Source organism: Cimex lectularius, unplaced genomic scaffold (assembly GCF_000648675.2).
Source record: "Cimex lectularius strain Harlan isolate CLEC.00 unplaced genomic scaffold, Clec_2.1 scaffold191, whole genome shotgun sequence".
Taxonomy (NCBI): Eukaryota; Metazoa; Arthropoda; class Insecta; order Hemiptera; family Cimicidae; genus Cimex; species Cimex lectularius.
This window is the reverse complement of record NW_019392842.1, coordinates 6,323-27,343: the sequence shown is the minus strand read 5'-3', so window position 1 is coordinate 27,343 and position 21,021 is coordinate 6,323. Positions and strand designations below refer to the sequence as shown.

Genomic DNA, 21,021 nt, shown 5'->3' with positions numbered 1-21,021 from the left:
GAATGCATAGAGTCTTTGAAATGTGTGAAATGCAGCAAGTTTCATATAATGCAATTAATTAAGGTTTTTAGTTGAGAAAAAAGTCGGTGACACGAGCGGGATTCGAACCCACGGCCTTCGGCTAGATACGCCGCTATTCTACCACTTGAGTTATCGTGACTTCGATCCGCTCGGACACTAACTTCCCATCTCAACCTCACCTCTCGAATTTTCGAGCTTAATTAAAAAACTTAATTAATTGAAAGATATTAATTGGTCAAGCGGACCACGAAAACTAGTGAATTTAATACGTTCAAATTAAATATACCTTCACTAAAGCTCTCCGTGGCCATTTTATTTGTCGCCGAGAATCAAATAGATTACACGACATTTGAAAACTGGCAAAACGGAGGAAAAATTCAACAGGTGGAGTTGAGATGGGAAGTTAGTGTCCGTGTGGTTCGAGGTCACGATAGCTCAAGTGGTACAGCAGCGGCGTATCTAGCCGAAGGTCGTGGGTTCGAATCCCGCTCGTGTCACTGACTTTTTATCTCAACTAAAACCTTAATTAATTGAAAGATATTAATTGGTCAAGCGGACCACGAAAACTAGTGAGTATTGTATAATGTAAAAGAAAAAAAAATCCAGGAATTGATCCAATACCGCCGTACAAGTACTATAAAATTGCTCACCAAATTTTTAGCTGAATTACTTGTCAAATTTAATCAAATTTTTGAATTAAATTATGCACATTTGCAATTTCTCCAATTTCAATCATTTTTTCTCTTTACAAGTAGGGTGATGTTAAGGATAGGCACCTCATTTAATGACACGAACAGTAAAATTCATAAAGGTTTGCACCAATCAGGCCGAGCCACTTCCTATTCTTTCCCATTGTCGGTCCCTTTTACCTCAAAGAAGCTGACTCCATATAAAAATGTTTTTATCCTCTTCTTCTCCACCCCTTCAATGTCCAACGTACATAAACATAAAACATCAAATATCTCACTGGCACTCTCAACACGACACACAAGAATGACACATCTACACAAAAAACACTCTGAGTGAGAAGAAATATTTTGATTCTAATTTCTCATTTCTAACATTGTATAAATTCATTTTTTTCTCACATCCTACATGTATTTGTATAATTTAAACAATGTTTATAAATCCCAGCCCCTGAAGATGATCTCAATAAAGACCGTAACGTTGGCACGATAAAGAAAATGTTTTTCTAAACCTACTTCACGCCAGACCGCATCTCACGATCCCGAAATAATCATCAAATAACGGTCACTAAACACCCCACATTTATAGTTAATATTTGACTGCTATTAATGAATTAAATAATAATGTTCACTTTGTCTGTTGATATGTTATTTGTTATTTATTAATGTTACATAATGTTTAACGTTATATGGCGAATAGTTTTTTGTTTTTAATTGTATATTTTTAGCTGGCAAAATTATAAGGTTAACGTTTGAAAATTCCAGGCTAAAAAGAGAAATATAAATCATTTATTTAATTGATATAACTCCCCTTTTCTTAATTTATCTTTTGTTACTAGTTATATAACTAATACTTTAATTTCTTTGAGAAGGAATCTTTTTGGATGGCATAATAAAGCCAAAAATACATTCTTTGATTACATTTGTTGCTACATTATTGCATGTATAAACAATTATTATAAGCTTAATAATAACATTAAAAATAATTCACCATGATTTCACAGATGTAATTCTTTTTATGTGAAGATCTGGTTACAAAAAAACGTACGTAAAAAGATACAAATTTCAATTTTAACTTTGTAAATGAGAGGAGTTAAAAGTTCCCAAATATTAAGATTTTTTTAAACAAACTTTTAAGTAATCATAATTATAAACTCGTGAGATTGTAACTAATCAATACATTAAATTAAAAAATGTACCCATGCTGACAAGTGACATTTTTGTAAAATTATGAATATTTGAATATCAAACTTTTTTCCTTTCAAACTTCCAAAACTTTCTAACAACTTTTATCCACACATGTAATGTAATCACTTTTTACTAATATATTACTTTTTGAATTTTCTGTTCAAAATAAATCAATGTTATATAACGACTCTATTACGTAATTGATAAAATAACAGTTTTCCTATATTAAGCCTGGGCAGGTGCGCTTGTAACTTCTAACTGCAATAAAAGCAATAACTGATTAAGTCTTTTTAATGGGATGGGCTTTGTTAGTTTGCAGCTGTTTCGAACGGGCTCAATTCGACCCTTAAACCCGGCAGTTATTCACACAGAAATAATCGTCATATTTTCCCTTCAATAGTTTTCGACGATATTCACTAACATTCTATTTCTTTCATTTGTTCCAGGTGTGGATTGTTTGAAACTGATAAGACTGACGGTACCCAAGTACAAAATGAGGGGGGAGCTAGCACTTCTCGAGTGCCTGTACGAGCTGGAGGGCGACACCCTTTACGCCGTCAAGTGGTACAAAGAGAACGAAGAATTTTACAAATATGTGCCTAAACTCAACCCTCCTAAAACTTCGTACAAAGTGGAGGGGATCAAAGTCGATGTAAGTACCTTTTCGAACACAATTACTCTATTTAGATCAAAAAAGATCAGGGGTCATTTATGAAATACTGTTTAACCAGTATGTAATCCTGAGGGTAAGAAAAGGTGGAAAAAGTGAAAATGTGGTAGAGAGAGAGAGAAAGAAAGAAGGTGAGAGAACAAACGAGAGAGTTAGAGAGAGAAAGAAAGGGAGAGGTAGAGAGAGACTGAGAGAAAGGGAGAGAGAGAGAGAGAGAAGGTTAGAGTCATAGTGGAAGAGTGGGTGATAGGTATGAGGAAGGAATAGGAAGGGAAAGGCAATGATACTTGAAGAAAACTAAGATATTTATTGAGGCAAATAAATAGATTGATAGATAGAGGTAGATAGATACATAGATAAACAGATAGGTACATAGATAGACAGATGATAGATAGGATAGATAGATGGATAGATACATAGATTGATAGAGAAAGAGAGAGAGAGAGAGAGAGAGAGAGAGAGAGAGTGAGAGACAGAGAGATAAAAAAAGGAGAGAGAGAGAGCGAAAAAAAGAATAAAATAAGGAATAGCGGCCTGAGGTAACTTGTATAATTTTCCCAAAAAAAGGTAAAACATTGAAACTAGACTAAAAAGTATTAAACACGTATTTTTCGATAGTGTCATTGGTTCAAGAGAAATTCATCTGGGCCGTCTATAAAGTACACATTTAGAAATCCCTGTATCCCTCAGGTACCGGGTCAACGATCTATCAGTATGGCTTTTCCCATTTTGATCCTTTCTCAGTGGACCAGGGGCCGATGTCTTTCTTAACATGACACAGTTTATCGGGGTTATTTCTATTTTTTACGAGCTCAGCGCTTTTCCATTCTTTTTTAACTCTATTCGAAATTAATAGATTTAGATATGCAGGTTGGGAAGTGTCGTGGGGCTTTCCGGCAGCTTCTTTGGCCGCTCTGTCTGCTTTTTCGTTCCGTGCTATAACTATGTGGCCGGGAACCCGTGCGGACACTACCTTCTTCCCAACTGCATGGAACCCTTTTAATTGTTTTTTTATCTTATTTATTAGGAGATCCACGGAGGCTCTTTTCTTGAGCGACAGCACTGAACGACTCGGTACATAACAAAAAAGAGTTGTGGTTTTTATGGTGGATCATGCTCAGCGCGAGGGATATGGCGTTTAGTTTAGTAGTGTACACGGCACACTCCATGTCCTCTGCCGTTTTGGACCCTTCTGAAGAGACGGGTCTTACATCTCTATGTTCATCTTTTAGGGCTTCAAACATGTCTTTATATGCATAATGAGGTGTCTCGTGTTTCTTTAATTTTGCCATATTCCACTGAACGTTGAAGGAGGGGGAAAACAGAGGGCCTTTGAAGTAGCTTTTCTCCCTCAACCTGGTTCAGCTCTACTCCGCGAGAAACTAATGTACCTCGACTCTAATGGGCATATCTTTCTCTGGAGTCAAAAAGAGCCTTATATGAGAAATGTCCGGCCTTGCCCATCTGGGTGCATATCAGCGTATCTTTTTAGGGCTGGGTGGAAAACTGCTGCTTCTACAAACTTCTACTACGCGGTCGACCGGGATTGTCCTAAACGCGGCTGTTACAAATCTTAAGCTTTGCGTGTATATAGTGCCTAATCTTTTCAGGCGCATTTTCTTGCCGAACCGTCTAAGGTTTCTTCTAGTTCAGCCATTTTCGCTGATAAAGTCCAGTGCTATCTGTTCTATTATGCACTTTTCTGTACAGACTTTTCGGTAAATGACCGATTGCTCGAGACATCTTCGTATTGTAGAGGAAGGCATGGGCCACTTCCTTCCGTATACTGTTGGTATTATGTTCTATTGGATCAATAATCTTCGTTCTTTAGCTCTTTTTACGTCAAAATCCTCTAAGTTGGCCGACGTGAAACTTCGCCGCCTTCGGTCCACGTACAGGGGTTCATCCCGTTTTTGGTACCAAGTAGTCGGCGGCTTGTATCACATTTTTCTGTGAGAGTGGGGTCGTCTCGTCCTCCTTCCCACTCATGCCTGAAAATTTCAGGGCGCTAGTATAAGTTTTCCAGTCGGCCTTACGAACGTTATATCTGATCGCGGGGATATAATGCGTCTTACGAATGGAAGTTTCAATGGTAATTGGCACGTGATCGCTATGATGTTCATCGTTTAACATGTTCCAGAGTGGCAAGCGGCAATGTACGCAGAGGATCTCGTGATATTCTTGTTCTTTGGCATCTGGCTTTCGCTGTCGCTTCCGATCTTTTCTTTTCTAATTCTTTTTTCTTTTTTTGGACTCCGGCTCAAATGAGCAGTGTCCTCATTAAGTCCGTGTTTCCGTTTCCATTCCTAGCAGTATCCATATATTGGGTGGTGCTGCTCTCTCCACCAACTCCAACGGTGCCGGGGGAATGATGCCAAGGTGCCCCCGACCTCACCGGGATTTGCCTTCTGGATCGCGGCAATATTCGTTGAATTTTTTCGAGCCTGTTTATTTAAGGCCAAGGGAAAATTACCCATCCTGTCCTTAGCCGATCGTGATCCGGTCACTAGAGGCGATCAGTCATCACACCTCCCCCTCTCTAAATACTGGGACGCCGGGAGTGGGAAAAGGGAAAAGATTAGAGTTTCAGAAGGGTTGTTATGGGAAAGAAAGGTAAGGTTATGGGGTGAGTAAGGGGATGGTGGTTAAGGAAGGCCACCATGTACGGGAGGGGTACTGGACGTAATTTAACTTCTTGCCGGTGAGGACCGAACAGGTTTTAATTATATTACATTTTTTATGTTGTTTTGTTGAAAATTGTAACCAAAAATTAAAAAGGAGTAACTGAGGATGTAGTAAAAATAATAAATTTTGTAATCACAGTTATATTTGAAATAAGAAAAAGCATGTTTCTTAAGTCACTACAATATAATTAAATGTTATTAATCTTTTTATGTAAGATGTTGGTTGAAATGAAAACGTTAGTACCACGGGCGGGATTCGAACCCTCGATCTTCGGATATATACGCCGCTGCTCTACCACTGAGCTAAGGTGACTTCCATTTCAACCAACATCTTACATTAAAAAAATTAATTAATTGAAAGAAGTAATTTGGTCAATAGACCACTAAATATAATGGATATAATTAAATATAAATAAACTGATTTAACTAAACGTCTTTACACACTGCGAATGGATTCGTTTACCCGGATGCGTGGAATAACAGAAAAACCAATTTGATTTGAACATTAGCGGCCGGTTCCCATGCAAAGATCTAAATTGTGGGGCCTTGTTAATACCGTCGGACAGTGCCTGTGGGGCACAAACTCCGTTTTCTAGTATCCATCATCATCATCAATCCCGCCGGAAGGGCAAAATCAATTCCATCGCTGCGAATCGTTATATTAACATTGAATCAAAGGACGGCGGTCTATTTGTGATTCAATAAACAAATTGCCTCACTGGTCGAGCCGGTGTATGATAAATTTACAAAACCCTTTCCGGACGTGAAATACCTACATAAATCCCTATCATCTTTAGTTACATTTTCCCAAGCTGCTGTCAGTTGAGAAGTCATAAAAAATATATAAGTAATAATGGACGTCTTTATGACGGGAAATAATGTTACTGCGTCTCATTAATTTTTGAATAAATCTTAATCGCGAGAAATGTTGCAATTCGCTACAACATTGTAGTAAAGATAAGTCATTTTGAAATCTAAATTATTCTCATCCCCATGAATTCCTCACTATTTTAACAGGGTTTTGGTATAGAAGACCTTTGCCTTTATTTCAACAGGCAAGATAATTATAATAATTGGTCATTAAATCTTGTCATGTTTACAAAAAAGTCTCCCTATGTAATTTTTCCCGCTGTTTTTATTACAAGCTTAAAATAATCATATTGACGCTTAGCTTAGTGCATTTCTTTAAAATTGTGAAATAATCCAACGTAAACATACTCGCATTAATTATATTTACACCAAATTTCTAAAAGGTATAATTAGTTTGACGTGTTTTAGTAAAATACTAAACTTAAATAGGTTTTCTACATAGGTGCAAAATTTTAAATTAAATTTTTATATATGTGAGCGCGCCTCTTCTGTTTTGGGCCCAACCCTGAATTCGGAGAACCGGAAACAAGGTCCCAGAAGATTTTATGATCGGACCTGACTACAATTATTTTAATTTATTGATCAGGCACCTTTTTTGATATATGAAATTCCAATATCCAATTCAAACCAAAATAAATACGAGACCAAATATTAATTAAATTTAAATCTTTAATTAAAATTTATTTTCAAATAAGATTACAATTTATTTTATTATTTTTAATTTAAAGAATCTTTTATTCTATAATAAAACATGAAATATTGTATAAACACAGTATTATATCAAATAAGGCCTTTTAAAAGATTAATTAGTAGAAACACTTCTCCAAAAATATTTTTTACTCTCATTGAACCGTAAACAATTATTTTTGTCTTGTACTATTGAACTGTCAACACTGGATGATGAATTACAGCAGGATTTGCATGTAATACGTGTCGGAGTGTTATCAAAACAATTACGGATAACAGTGCTTTTAAATACCTCGAACGGGTCGTGCCTAAGGCTAGGGTAAACAGCAGAAGAGTTCCACTTGATGGACCGTACATCTATGTACACGACCGAGCTGTATGCATCTGTAAAGGATTAATCATACTTCATGTGTACTGACTACGTGTGGGTTCTAAAGGACAGATTCTCGTTGTATCCACTCGTCGTGACTGTTTTTCAAAGACACGTTGAACTGATGCGTCTCGGAAAAACGGTAGTAGTTGTCAGCCCACGTACATACGCCTAGGTGGACGGTAACGAACTTACGAACTAGGCGGCAAAAGCCGGGATTGCCCATACCCCCGATCTTAATAAAATAATGGGATCTGCAAGTGCTAAACCAGCTATAAAGAATATGTTAATGAGAGGGTATATCAAAAGTCCATGTGCCTACAAAGATTCGACATGTTGGGCCAACGCGCTTATATGTCAGGCGTGCAGAAAAGGTTGCTGATATGTTCTCGTGTTCTTGGTATAGAAAAGAAGAGTGTACTGGCCCCATATAGAGAGTGATTGCCAGCCGATATGAGATTTGTGCTTGAGTTTGGGTCAACTCTTTCGATTTTTGGACGGAGAAGAAATATTATATTACGATGATATTTATTTAGAAATCGTGAGATGCGGTCTGGTGTGATGCAGGTTTCAAAAAACATTTTCTTTATCGTGCCAACGTTTCGATATTTATTGAGATCATCTTTAGGGCCTTGTGTTGTCTGCATTTCAGCAAAAAGATTTTTTTTTTCCTGAAACCTACATCACACCAGACCGCAGCTCACGATTTCTAAATAAATATCTATTAACGGTCACTAATCAACGCACATTTCTACACGAGAAGAACTAAGAACATGGGATTTTATGAACAAATTGCAACTACATATGGACACGAAGCTAAAAGTATACTGAAGGACATCGCCAATAATGAGAAGAAACTCGCATCGGCTATCAATCAGAGAGCTTTTTTGCTGAAATGCAGACAACACAAGGCCCTGAAGATGATCTCAATAAAGATCGAAACGATTTCTAAATAAATATCGATTAACGGTCACTAATCACCTCACATTACGATGATAGTTATTTGAAGATCGTGAGATGGGGCCTGGTGTGACGTATGTATTATAAAAACATTTTCTTTATCGTGCCAACGTTTCGATCTTCATTGAGATCATCTTCAGGGCCTCGGATTTATAAACATTGTTTAAATTTTACAAATAAATACCAGGCCCTGAAGATGATCTCAATAAAGATTGAAACGTTGGCACCATAAAGAATTGTTTTTCCAAAACCTCCGTCATACCAGACGGCATCTCACGATATTCAAATAATCATTATTAACTAACGGTCACTAAACACCACACATTATGATGATATGTAAACCGTTAAGCATAATAGATTGTACAACAGGCGAATATTTGTCGCGGTGCTCAAAGTCGTAAAAAGGCTGATTCCTTCAGACCTATGTTCCTATGTGTTTGATACAACTACAACCATTTGACTTTTTTTGACAATGTTTAAAAAATGCCATTGGTTCGTATGTAGGGTTCGAATGCAGGGCAGATGGATTCGAACCCGGGTTCAACAATTCTAGTGCAATAATTCCACTTTTCCAATTTTATAGAAATTTTCGGTTTTGTCGTATGGCTACCATAATTCAAATTCAGACGTGGGTTTGGTATTTTGTAATTTTAAGAACGCGGTAGCCGAAAGGTCAGGCTCTTATCTCGTATACCGGCGGTCGTGGGTTCGATTCTCATTGTCGCACTTGGGATTTCTTTACGCTCTCCTTCCCCCCCCCAAAAAAAAATGATTTTACATCTCTGGCTAATATGGACATAAGGCCACTAGAAAAAAAACAGGCATTTAAGGTGGGTCTTACCATCATATGAGTTCTCTAGTTAGCGAAAATGAAATGAATAAACAGGTTGTTCTTTTATGAATCACAATCACAAATTTCCTAAATTGGCTCCATCAAAAACATTATTCACTGCCGTGTGTTGCTTTTACAAAATGTCAATACGTATTAATGTCTATATGGAAAAAGGTAGTTTGCACTCCGTTAAACCACCAATTTGCTTTAATTAAAACAGGAGAAACATACATTATTCAACAACAGCCGTACTAGAGAGCTATTTCACACGGAACCAAATTTGGCGGGCGCGGATTCATAAAGAAGTTCATTAAAGTCGAGGGAAAAAACATTTCAATCACCGGAGCGACACAGGTCCCGTTCCCAGCCGAACGGTTTGGGAGTTCTTGTCGGTTTAAGTGTCAACCTGAATGGGTCCTTTTTAAAATTTGCATTTTCCAAAAGTTTCAAAACCAAGCCTGTCAAAGGAGAAAAAAATTTATTGGTTCTTTAGAATAACAAAATAAATATCAAATTCACTAATTTCGTGGTCCGCTTTACCAATTAATATATTATAATTAATTAAGGTTTTTAGTTGAAATAAAAAAGTCAATGGCACGCGCGGGATTCGAACCCACGATCTTCGGCTTGATTCGCCGCTGCTCTACCACTTGAGCTATCGTGACCTCGATCCACTCGGACACCAACTTCCCATCTCAACCGCACCTTTTGAATTTTCCCTCCTTTTTGCCATTTTTCAAATGTCGTATAATCGGATTGGATTCTCGACGACAAATGAAATGGCCACGGAGAGCTTTAGTGAAGAAATAAATGGATAAACGCGACTGCTAATAAGGTCATACACACAAATAAACCATGTCCCCTTTAATAATCATTCACGATGGTTGATTGAACAGATGCGATTCACTCATATGCATAATTAAAAAACAATATTCGTTTTAAAAAGGATTATAACTTAAATGAGACTGTTTGATTTTTGTAGCATTATTAATCACCCTTTTGATTTGTTTGTAAATGTTTACGTGAAAATCATGGTAGAATGACCATCAGGCAGATGAGATCAACGTTGATTTTCAATAGAACCACAAATTGATCAAGTCGTTACACTATGCTTATTTGATTTATTTAAGAATTTTTAAAGACCAAATATAGAAAAAGTACTAGGCATTGTATCTGCGCCACATTCCAATATATTTGATATACAATTAATTATAAATCTGTAAAGGGCACTACAATAAGAGACATAAATGTTTATTGAACATCGAACAATTCCTGGTCTCCCAGTTCTGGCTGACTTTGTTCGACATAACCGGACAAAATACATCGATTGGAAAAATAGAACGGCCGGAAAATAGGTGAATCGTAAAGTGGCTTCCATACACGGAGACTGCGTTGGTCCGCAGATGCCTCTGGACATAAATAAATGGAAATTTTTAAGGTGTGAAATGTAAATGCAAACCTCATTGTCAGCACAATCTACTATATATTTTATATGAAAAACCGTTTGCACACTAAAGAATTAGTCTTATGATTCTTCCCCTTTGAAGGTGGGATAATAGATCATCTTAAAAAACAACAACCAGTTTTTATCCACAACGTTTCGGATTTATTTGAATCATTTCTCAGGTGAGTTAACGCCTGTACATAGAACAAATATTTTTTTTAACATTTTTATATCAACATGGTTATCATTGTTTCTTCACTACTTACAATGGTTAAAAAAGTGGTCGTCAGTCATTAATATTTTATAACAATTTATTTGAANTATATATATGTATAATTCTGGATTTAAAATTATTTAAATTCAGCATAAACGTATTACTTCAATACGACAATAATTTGTCTAGTCATAACGATTCATGAGAAAATACAAAGAAATACTAATATAAAATTATATTTTCTCGATGAATAAAAAAAAACCATGAACATGAACATAAAAAAGTAAACACCTAAATAACTACTTTGGTCATTCTCGGACTGATTATTGTACAATTCAAAACTGAATTAAAAAAAAAAACAAATCAGTAAAAACACAAAAAGAAATAAAATTTTGTACAATTGTAATTAAAAATTAAGAGAAAAAATATCATCGTTAAAATAAAAATAAGCGTCATAAAATAAAATCTATGCGAATATTCTCGACAGTTTTATTTGATTTCCGCCGAAATAATAACATTCTAATTTGCAAGGAATAAAAAATCGTTTGCACACTAAAGAATTGGTACTAAAATAAAGGTAATTTTGAATGAAGAAATGATTGAAAATATCTATCGTTTGAACTAACTTCAAGTAAAATTAACTAGTCACCATTTATTCTAGAGACTGTTGTTAAATTGTTTTTTTTTTTTTCTGTAAAAAATATTTATAATCAATGATAGACAAAAACATAATTTAATTGCATAAAAGATTCAAATATTCAACAATTTATATCACTTTGAAACGTCAACATATTTCGAAGGTATCTTTGAATCATGCTTGGATGAAAAATGGCAAAATTTGTGATAAAATTTAAAATAAAATCACTACAACCCAAAAACTATATCCGCCTTCTCAACAAAAATCTACTAATATCGGAACAGCGGAATCCACACGAAATCAATAACTTCATCTACATTCAAACTTTTTTTAAAATGAAAAAATTCAAAATAGTATGTAACATTAATTTATTTCAATGAATTAATGCTTTCGTTGAGATAAAAAAGTCAGTGCCACGAGCGGGATTCGAACCCATGACCTTCGGCTAAATACGCCGCTGCTCTTCCACTTGAGTTATCGTGACTTCGATCCACTCGGACACAACCCAACCTTTTTGAATTTTCCCTCTTTTTTGCCATTTATCAAATGTCGTGTAATCTGTTTGATTCTCGGAGACAAATGAATTGGCCACAGAGAGCTTTAGTGAAGTATACTTCATTTTGCTTATTATATTTATTAGGTTTCCTGGTCCGATTGACCAACTAAATTCTTTTCAATTATTTAAGGCTTTGGTTGAGATAAAAAAGCCAGTGTCACGAACGGATCAAATAGATTACACGACATTTGAAAAACGGCAAAAAGGAGGGGAAATCAAAAGATGGGATTGAGATGGTAAGTTAGTGTCCGAGTGGATCGAAGTCAAGATAGCTCAAGTGGTAGAGTAGCGGCTTATTTAGCCGATGGTCGTGGGTTCGAATCTCTCTCGTGACATTGATTTTTTATCTCAACCAAAGCCTCAATTAATTGAAAAGAATTTAGTTTGTCAATCAGACCACGAAACCTAATAAATGTAACATTAATGTGCTACTACTGGCACAATTTATGTTTTTAACATAAGCAAAATAATTTCTTTATTTTATTGTTTAACGGTGTTTCTAACGCTTCACTAATGGAAATAGGTAAAATCTGCATAAAGGTCATACTTTGTTTCAACGAAATTTACCAAATAGCTCCGAAACCTTACTTTTTATATGAATAATAATATAACTGATATATATTTGAATAAAAAAAATTATTTATAATAAATATTTTACAACATTAATAATTATTTATGTTGCTTCAACTTTTAAGCAACTATGTATTTTACTACTGTCATTTTGTTTCCTTGTTCGAAATATTTTTAAAGTTTTATCATCAAAGTCATAAACTTATATCATGTTTTGATTTAACATGAATTTTTGAAAACAAATAATCTAATATTCATTCAATTGAAATTAAAAGCGACATATCAGCACTAATTGGTTTAAATGACATAGAATTATTTGCATTTTTTTCGTACTTATTTTTTTATTTAAAAATATATATGCATTACTTTTTTACGTCGGCTTGTTCATAAGTCAATTTTCTAATGTCAGTTACTTTTCAAGGGTAGAGTTTTCTAAAAAAAAATTATTCATGTATGTAGTGAAAATTTCACCTTGATAAAATGACATCTGGCGTCACATTATCAAATAAATTTATTAAATTTACGCCGTCATATGAATTTTTTCACGAATTTACAATATTATATTTTGCTGTTATGATTTCTTTTTAAGAATATTCGAAGGCGTTTTCCTCCTACTGAGGTGGTAAGGAAGAAGGAAACTTGCCATAACCATCCATATGGACGATCCATACGGCAGCTGGTGTTGGCATGGCCGTGTAATAAGAAAACCGCAGAAAACGGCCGTTAGCAGGCAGCTTGCCGCCACCGACATAGTTAATTATAGAAATAACTTGCTGAATTGCTGAAATGCCCCCGGCCGTGTCACTTACATCATGGAATACTTGACAGTCTGACAACCGGAACTTTCATATCTTTATATTGTATAAAATGATGAATATTAAATTTTTTTTAAATCTCAATGAAAATAATGAAGTGATGGTCATCCCTACTTTTTAAAGTATTCGTTTTTAATTTATTATATATTGTGAGATCAAATTAAAAATGCGATAGCGAAATATGGCAATGTAATATTTAACTTTTTCCACGATTTCATAACATAAGTATTTCGTCATGATGTAATTCATTTAAACGAGTTTTTATGATTAAAACTATTTTGTTTGTTTTTTTCAGCACCAGTTGTCTGACAATACTCGAGTCGCATTGAGGTCTGTCAATTTAAAATCGAGCGGTGTCTACAAATGCGAGGTGTCCGCCGAAGCGCCCTCCTTTGCCTCTGCTCAGAAAGAATCGCGAATGGACGTCATGTGTAAGTTAATGGTTATCAATTAATGAAAAACTAGCCTATATAAAATAAGTATGCCAATTTTTTAAATTCATAATAAAACACGCATTCTATCAATATCAGGATATTGAGACGTGAATGAGATGTCTGGAGAGGAAAAGTAAATTACTAGCGAGAATGGAGTGGGTTGGATCCCGCCTCGAGGGATATCGGGTACTCTGAGAAAATGAATGTGCCCAGGCTTCGGTTTCTGGTGATGAATGTTTATGCACTGAATGGGTAAGAATGAAAAAAACCGCTGGGCTTGGAAAAACAGAAATAATTCTACCAAACTATGGCCGGTTAAGAAAGATAGCGGTATATAGTCCATGGAAAACTGGTCGAAAAGGGAAAAGACTGACCTACTCGGTGCACGGATCGCTGATTGTGTACCTCAGGGATTTTTAAATATATTCAGCGTGCCGTTTTTTGATGATCCGGCAGAATTACCCTTGAACCAATAACGCTATAATAAAAAATACGTGTTTAATATTTTTTAGTTTAGGTTCGATTTTTTACCTTTTTTTCGAGAAAAATTGTACAGGTACCTCATTTTAAAGGGTTGTTTAAGCTGAAAACAATGGTGCATTCGGATTTTAAATTGGTCACAAATGACGAAGTTACGACAAAAAGAAACCGGCAGCGTAATTTCGATGAGGGGTTGAATATTTTACTGTATCTTTATGTAAGGTGTTGGTTGAAATTAAAACATTAGTGACACGGGCGGGATTCGAACCCACGACCTTCGGCTCAATACGCCGCTGATCTAACTCGATGTCAGGATTGCTCAAGGTTAGAGCAGCGGCGTATTGAGCCGAAGGTCGTGGGTTCGAATCCCGCTCGTGACATTAACTTTTTCATTTCAACCAACACCTTACATAAAGATTAATTAAATGAAACAAGTTATTTGGTCAATCGGACCACCAAATATAATGCATTTTACTGTATTTTCGCCAAAATCCGAAAGGTTGGAAGGAATTTTGATTTTTCGAAAAATAAAATTAGAGATACATGGCTCAACTCTAATGGCATCCTAAACCATTGCGATTTTCGAACGTTGGCAGAGGAAAATCCAAGAATTTCGTACTCTTGTTATCATCAGGTGGTTCACAGTTTACTTCGACGAAAACAATTTAATTCCTACTCAGTTCCCTAATTTTTTGAGGGAGGTTTAACCAACACTATTAGATGACGTTCCTCTGCAGCAACTAACTACAAAGAATAATTCTCCAGCTTGAAGGATGCCCCACAAACAGGTCTTTGCAGATGTTGTTTCACGTTATTTGAATCGTCATTTCCGGGATTGGTGGTTAGGACCTCATGGCCCGATCTATTGCTCTTCTAGGTCGTCTTGGTCACCCAATTTAACTCACTTGACTATTTTCTGTGCGACCATTTAACAAACAGTGTCTACGCCAATCTTTATCCAGCAACCTCAGTTGAAGAACTGCGGCAAAGGATATAAAATGCTTGACAATCCATCTCCCATGACTCTATTGCTCTGATCACCGGTGAAGGGTGGTTAGAAAGATCAATCTTGTAGAGGAATCAAGGTCACTGTAGACATAGTGTTAAGTATTAGGAAAACTTGAGTGACCTAATTGGAAGCTCCGGGTCGTGCATTGGACACATTTTCTCCATTCACTGATAGATTCCCCATGGAAGTTGTTGCTTGGAAAGAATGCGCGTTGGAAGATTGTCAAGAATTGATCGTGTTGGGATCTAAAAAAAAATTCAACAGCATAAATTATTCAAAGGATGGGACCAAGAAGACCTTGTTGGATGCCAGCTTGTTTTATTCTGATATTCAGTTAATTATAATATTCTGAAGCAGCGTTAATTTTTAAGTAACGTTCCAGTATTAAGCACTGTAGATGATAGAAAGCGTTTAAGATTATAAAGGATGCATAGGTGCCAAAACCCATCAAAAAGGGGTATTTAAAAAATCTGCATTGTTTATTTAAGCTAAGTGATAATTTAAGTTAATGTGTTTAAAATCTTTTGTCAACAAGATAAATATAGGCTTTAGCAATTTTCCCTTGTACTTATTTGGTACACATGTATATGAAAATAAGCACTTAAATAAGCTCAAACTTCAACAAGCATCACAAAATTAATACACTTTAGTGTATAAAAATCCTGTTTTTTTAGGATATTTAGGTAATTTTTGCATGCCACTTGAGATTTCGTTGCTTCTTTGGTCATACAGTTATTCTATAAAATACTTTTATATGAGCAAAATATAATTTACGTATCCGTTTGCTTCATACTAGGAGGCGATGAAAAAAGAAGGAAAAAATGAAAAATGATTTATAAAACATGTCAATGGGCAAAGTTGCAAAACGTTTTATTCACTTCGGTAGAAAGTTTTTAATTGGCAATTTTATAACTTGAAAATTATGCTAATTTTACAGAAGTGAGAAAGTGTGATATTTACACGTATTAATTCGTGAAATTTTTGGATGTTCAATTAAACTTCCCAAAATTACTTTAAGTAAAATACATTTTTTCTACACTGTTACACTCGTAATACACATTGAAATTTTGATCTATTATTTACATACTCGACCTTTTTTTAACGCAACAATTCTACTTTAATTGCAATATGTTTCGTAAAGAATTTGATTAGTGTGAATTATAAAAACCTTGTAGGAAACGCGTCAGACTTTTGGCTCATAGGAGGTTGTGGGTTCGATTCCCATCGTCTCTCCTGGAATTTCTGATTTCTCTTCCTTCCATGATTAATAAAAAAAATTAATGTTAACACATCATTTATAATGCAGGATACACTGATCGGGAAAAATCGATACGCAACAATTCCTTACGGCCGATTGGTAGTCAACATAATTAATACAGCCTTAAATATCCCGTCGGGCGTTTATTGATACAAATTGTCCGCAACGCATTGAAATAAATTGGAGGGTTGTTTCGCTTGTGTCAAATGGGCCTGTCAGCCATGAGAAAGCTCTTCATATATTGGACGTCACCTTAAATGATTTAAGAAGCCTTCGTTATCTACCCCCTTCCAAAAGCAGGCAACACCCCCTAGCATTCGTTATCTCAATGTCAGTCCTAATTGAATCAAAAATCCAAAGACAAAAACAAACCTGTGAAAAATGTGTTTGATAGTTTTAGGCATTTCAAAAAGTTATATCACCTACGTATTTAGTGAGGGTAATGTGAAAGGAAGTTGTAGTATGACTGAGATTATAGTTGTGTCATAATTACGTCTGCAGGTATCGGGTAAAATTGATTGTTGTATGTAAAATATCCGTTGATACAGCAGTGTCGAATCATTGTTATGAAAATTAAAGATCCCACACCAATAACAAATAAATCTGACGTAATCTACAAAATCAATTGTTTAAACCGTCAGGCAACTTACATCGGTCTTACATCCCAATATCTGGACAAGAGAGTAAAGCAACATATCTATGATTGCAAAAACCCAAGCAAAATACAGCACTCGCTACCCACCATTTTGAAAAAAAAAAACACAATTTCGATTTCAACAATCCAAAAATATTACACACCGAACAAAACAAACATAAACGTAACTTTTTAGAAATGGTTTACATCAAAAGAGATAAACCCAGCATCAATTATTGAACAGACACGTGTAAACTCAGTCGCAGCTACGCCATTAACATTAATCAAATTCTATATCGGTAACATATACATATCATCACATCACACAAAACATATAATATAACATATAAAACATTAATAAATTAATTATTCAGAAATCGTGAGATGCGGTCTGGTGTGATGTAGGTTTCAGATAAACATTTTCTTTATCGTGCCAACGTTTCGATCTCTTAAATTCACTAATTTCGTGGTCCGCTTGACCAATTAATACTTTACAATTAATTAAGGTTTTTAGTTGAGATGAAAAAAAGTTATTGGCACGAGAGGGATTCGAACCCACGATCTTCGGCTAGATACGCCGCTGCTCTACCACCTGATCTATCGTGACCTCGATCCACTCGGACATCAACTCCCCATCTCAACTCATAAGGAGAACGTGGGTTCGAATCCCTCTCGTGCCATTAACTTTTTTTCATCTCAACTAAAAACCTTAATTAATTCTTTCGATCTCTATTGAGGTCATCTTCAGGGCCTGGGATTTACAAACATTGTTTACATTTAACAAATACATTTAGGATGTAGAAAAGTGAATTTATACAATGCAAAATATATTTTTTATATTCAATCAAAGTATTTATACGTTACGTTTATGCATAAGTTACGTTTATGTTTGTTTTGTTCTGTGTGAAAACCTACATCACACCTGACCGCATCTCACGATTTCTGAATAATTATCGATTAACGGTCACTAATCTCCACACATTCATCATATTCCACACATTAAACATTTCTACATAGTCTAATTTTTGAAAAATTTAGCTTTCTTTTTCCTATTTATCACTGTCTATATAATCCTGAAAGGATAATCTGGCCGAACCATTACCAACGTTTTTTCCCATCGTCGGCTCTTTTCACCTCAAAAAAGACGACTGCTCATACTAAAATGTTTTTCCATTTCCGACTTCCTTCCCACCCCTTCAAAATCCGACGTATATAAACATAAAACAGCAATATCTCACTGGCACTCTCAACATGGCCCGCAATAATGGCACAATTGCGCAGAAAACAAACACTTTGAGTGAGTATATATAATTTAATTGAATATAAAAAAAATAAAAATTTATTTGCATTGTATAAATTCACTTTTTTCCACATCCTACATGTTTTTGTTAGATTTAAACAATATTTGTAAATCCAAGGCTCTGAAGATGATCTCAATAAAGATCGAAACGTTGGCAAGATAAAGAAAATGTTTTTCTGTATCCTACATCACACCAGACTGCTTCTCACGATTTCTGAGTAATGATCGACTAACGGTCACTAATCACCACATATTGCTAAAAATAATAAATTATAAATTATTACCCGCTTGATATCCAAATTGATATATAATTCTAGATAAATAGTAAATCCACATATATGAATTTGCGATAATTTTCGTTTATTCCAAAGAAATATCTACCTGATAAGAACGACCGCCAGGGCCCTGAAATGCATTTTAAATTAAGAATTTGCATAAAATATGTTGCATAAAAAACAGGATAAATCACCTACCCCTATCACCCTACCAAACAAAACAACCTTCGTTCTATTATAGAAGAAGTTACAACAAGAAATATAAAACTATAATTTTACGTTTTTCTACATCAAACCAATATATAAAACGTGATTTTTCATGCACTTCAGATTGATCAGATGATACCACTTTTATCTCTTCGCAAACCATATTTATTACCTTTATAACGTGTAAAGAATGAGTTTACCAAGTCACGAAGAAAGGAAGATATTAAAGCGTAAAATTTTGGGGTGCCGTTGGCCGCAAAAACACCGGCACCCCGAGGGTTCCGATAACCTCGTAGTTGAAATACCCTCGTTGGAAAAAAGCCTGGGCCACATCTATTTTATGATCGAAACAATCAATTATTCCAAAGCATGGACATTTTTGTTTTGGTTTTGACCATCTCAAGTGCCCGAAAATTAAGAAACACGTTTCATTATTGAAGGAAGTCCGTTATATGACGTCAGGTTCTATTAGTCTAACATCAGAGTAATCGTTGTGAATCTGAAGTAATAGGATTAAAATAAAAATGAGTAGCAATAAAACCTGGCCATGAAAAGCCCAGGAACATCCTTGAATGCATCAATCAATACTTTTTGTTCTCTAAACCTGAGGAAACGTTGTGACTGCATCTTGCTGGATAGTGGAATGATGGGATGAAAAATAATTCGTTGAGAAAGAATGATGTGAATACATATTAATGATTTTAAATAGAGTATTTCAAAAATTTTGGACATCGCAGGCTGATGGCTCTGTAGGATACCTGGTTAGGAAGTTAGTGAACTTTGGGAATGAGGTGAAACGTTGAGAATAGCTTTATGATAGAGAAAAATTATTAGTGCGATGGATGGCAATGTATATTATATTTTTAATGATTCTAGCATTATAAGGAAAGTTTCTAGATATTTATTTATGTAGTATGGTACTTCAGAAGGTTGGAAAGAATTGAGAGGGAAATGAAGAAGTGCTATACCAAGAGATAACATCTTGTGCATGAGGTGCATCATATTGATCAGAATGTGGAGTAAAAATCGGTAAAAGTGAGTTGCAAATGTTTTCTTTTAGTTCTTCTTTTCTATGTCATCTCTGACTCTGAATTCATTAGGTAAACATATGCGGGGTATGGACAGAGTTTTTTTTTAGTTTTTTTTAAATTGATTTTTTTTTTATTTATGTATTTTTTTCTTTTGGTTGCAGACGAGAGTGAATTTTCATAACTGGAAAAGGATTAACGGCATTTGTTGTATTGTGCGGAGAGATAAGAGAAGAGTTGAGTTCTCATAGGAACAGTTAACGGGGTTTTCTCAAGGGATTAATTATTATCATTATTATTTTGAAGGGGATGCCATAAGGTTTATTTATGCTTTTTGTTTGTTTTATTGGGGGCCAAGACTAATTTCTTCGAAAAATGTTAAAAGCAAACCATAAGCCATCAGCTTGTATATCTGGTGGTAGATATGGCTTAGGACGAGTATGCTTTTTCTTAATTAAAAGGCTAGAATCAATCGGAAAATGGAAGTTATTGATTTTTTATACTAGGAACTAATTGGTAAAGATCAGGATTCATCATGATTGACCATGGCTTTAACCCAAACTTGCATCGTTTTACTATTGGTTTCACTCTTCTATTTCAATGAATTGAGATATGTTTTTATTTACACGTGTAAAGAAGGGAAACAAGGTTTTATTTCGACTTTTTAAGAACTAAGGGATCAGCTTTGAACGGGTACAATTGCTCGCTCTCCTCTCACTCTCTCTCTCTCTCTCTCTTTCTCTGAGTGTGAGTATTATCTATCTGCTAACTGATAACCTTGTTGGCTCTAACCCTGTAAGATTATTTTGGATTATGAGAAATGGGCCCTCTGGCCAAAGGTTTTGCTGTAATGTTGTTTATTAATGATAAAAAATATTATTTGTGTAAACAATTAATCCAAAAAAGTTGCTTGATTTGAAAGGCAAATTTTTTATGTAAATTTGGGAATTTTTATGGTATTTATTATAAAAAAATCCTAGAAAGTGTTAATAATTATTAATTATATCATATTATATATACTGATTGTGATGTAATATTTCTTCAGTGTCATTATAGATTACCAAGTAATTTAATTTAAAATTAAACATCATGCTTTCACAAAGGTGGAACCGTTATTTCACGAAAAAAGCTTTCGCTTTTAAAAGGCTAGGAGCGAAAAGTGGAAGCGGAGATCACCTCAAATAACTTATCC

The 21,021-nt window shown here is 35.0% G+C and overlaps 1 protein-coding gene across 2 annotated transcripts in view; it reads left to right on the top strand.

The window, feature by feature from the left end:
• Nucleotides 1-20,379, top strand: part of LOC106664799 — a 138,983-nt gene extending 118,604 nt beyond the window's left edge. For both annotated transcript variants that reach the window (XM_024228647.1, XM_024228646.1), the window contains 3 exons: nucleotides 2,342-2,547; nucleotides 13,500-13,635; nucleotides 19,994-20,379. In XM_024228647.1, coding sequence (XP_024084415.1) covers nucleotides 2,342-2,547; nucleotides 13,500-13,635; nucleotides 19,994-20,013 — 362 coding nt within the window. In that variant the 3' untranslated portion in view covers nucleotides 20,014-20,379. The remainder of the gene's footprint in view (nucleotides 1-2,341; nucleotides 2,548-13,499; nucleotides 13,636-19,993) is intronic.
• Nucleotides 20,380-21,021: the final 642 nt, after the last annotated feature.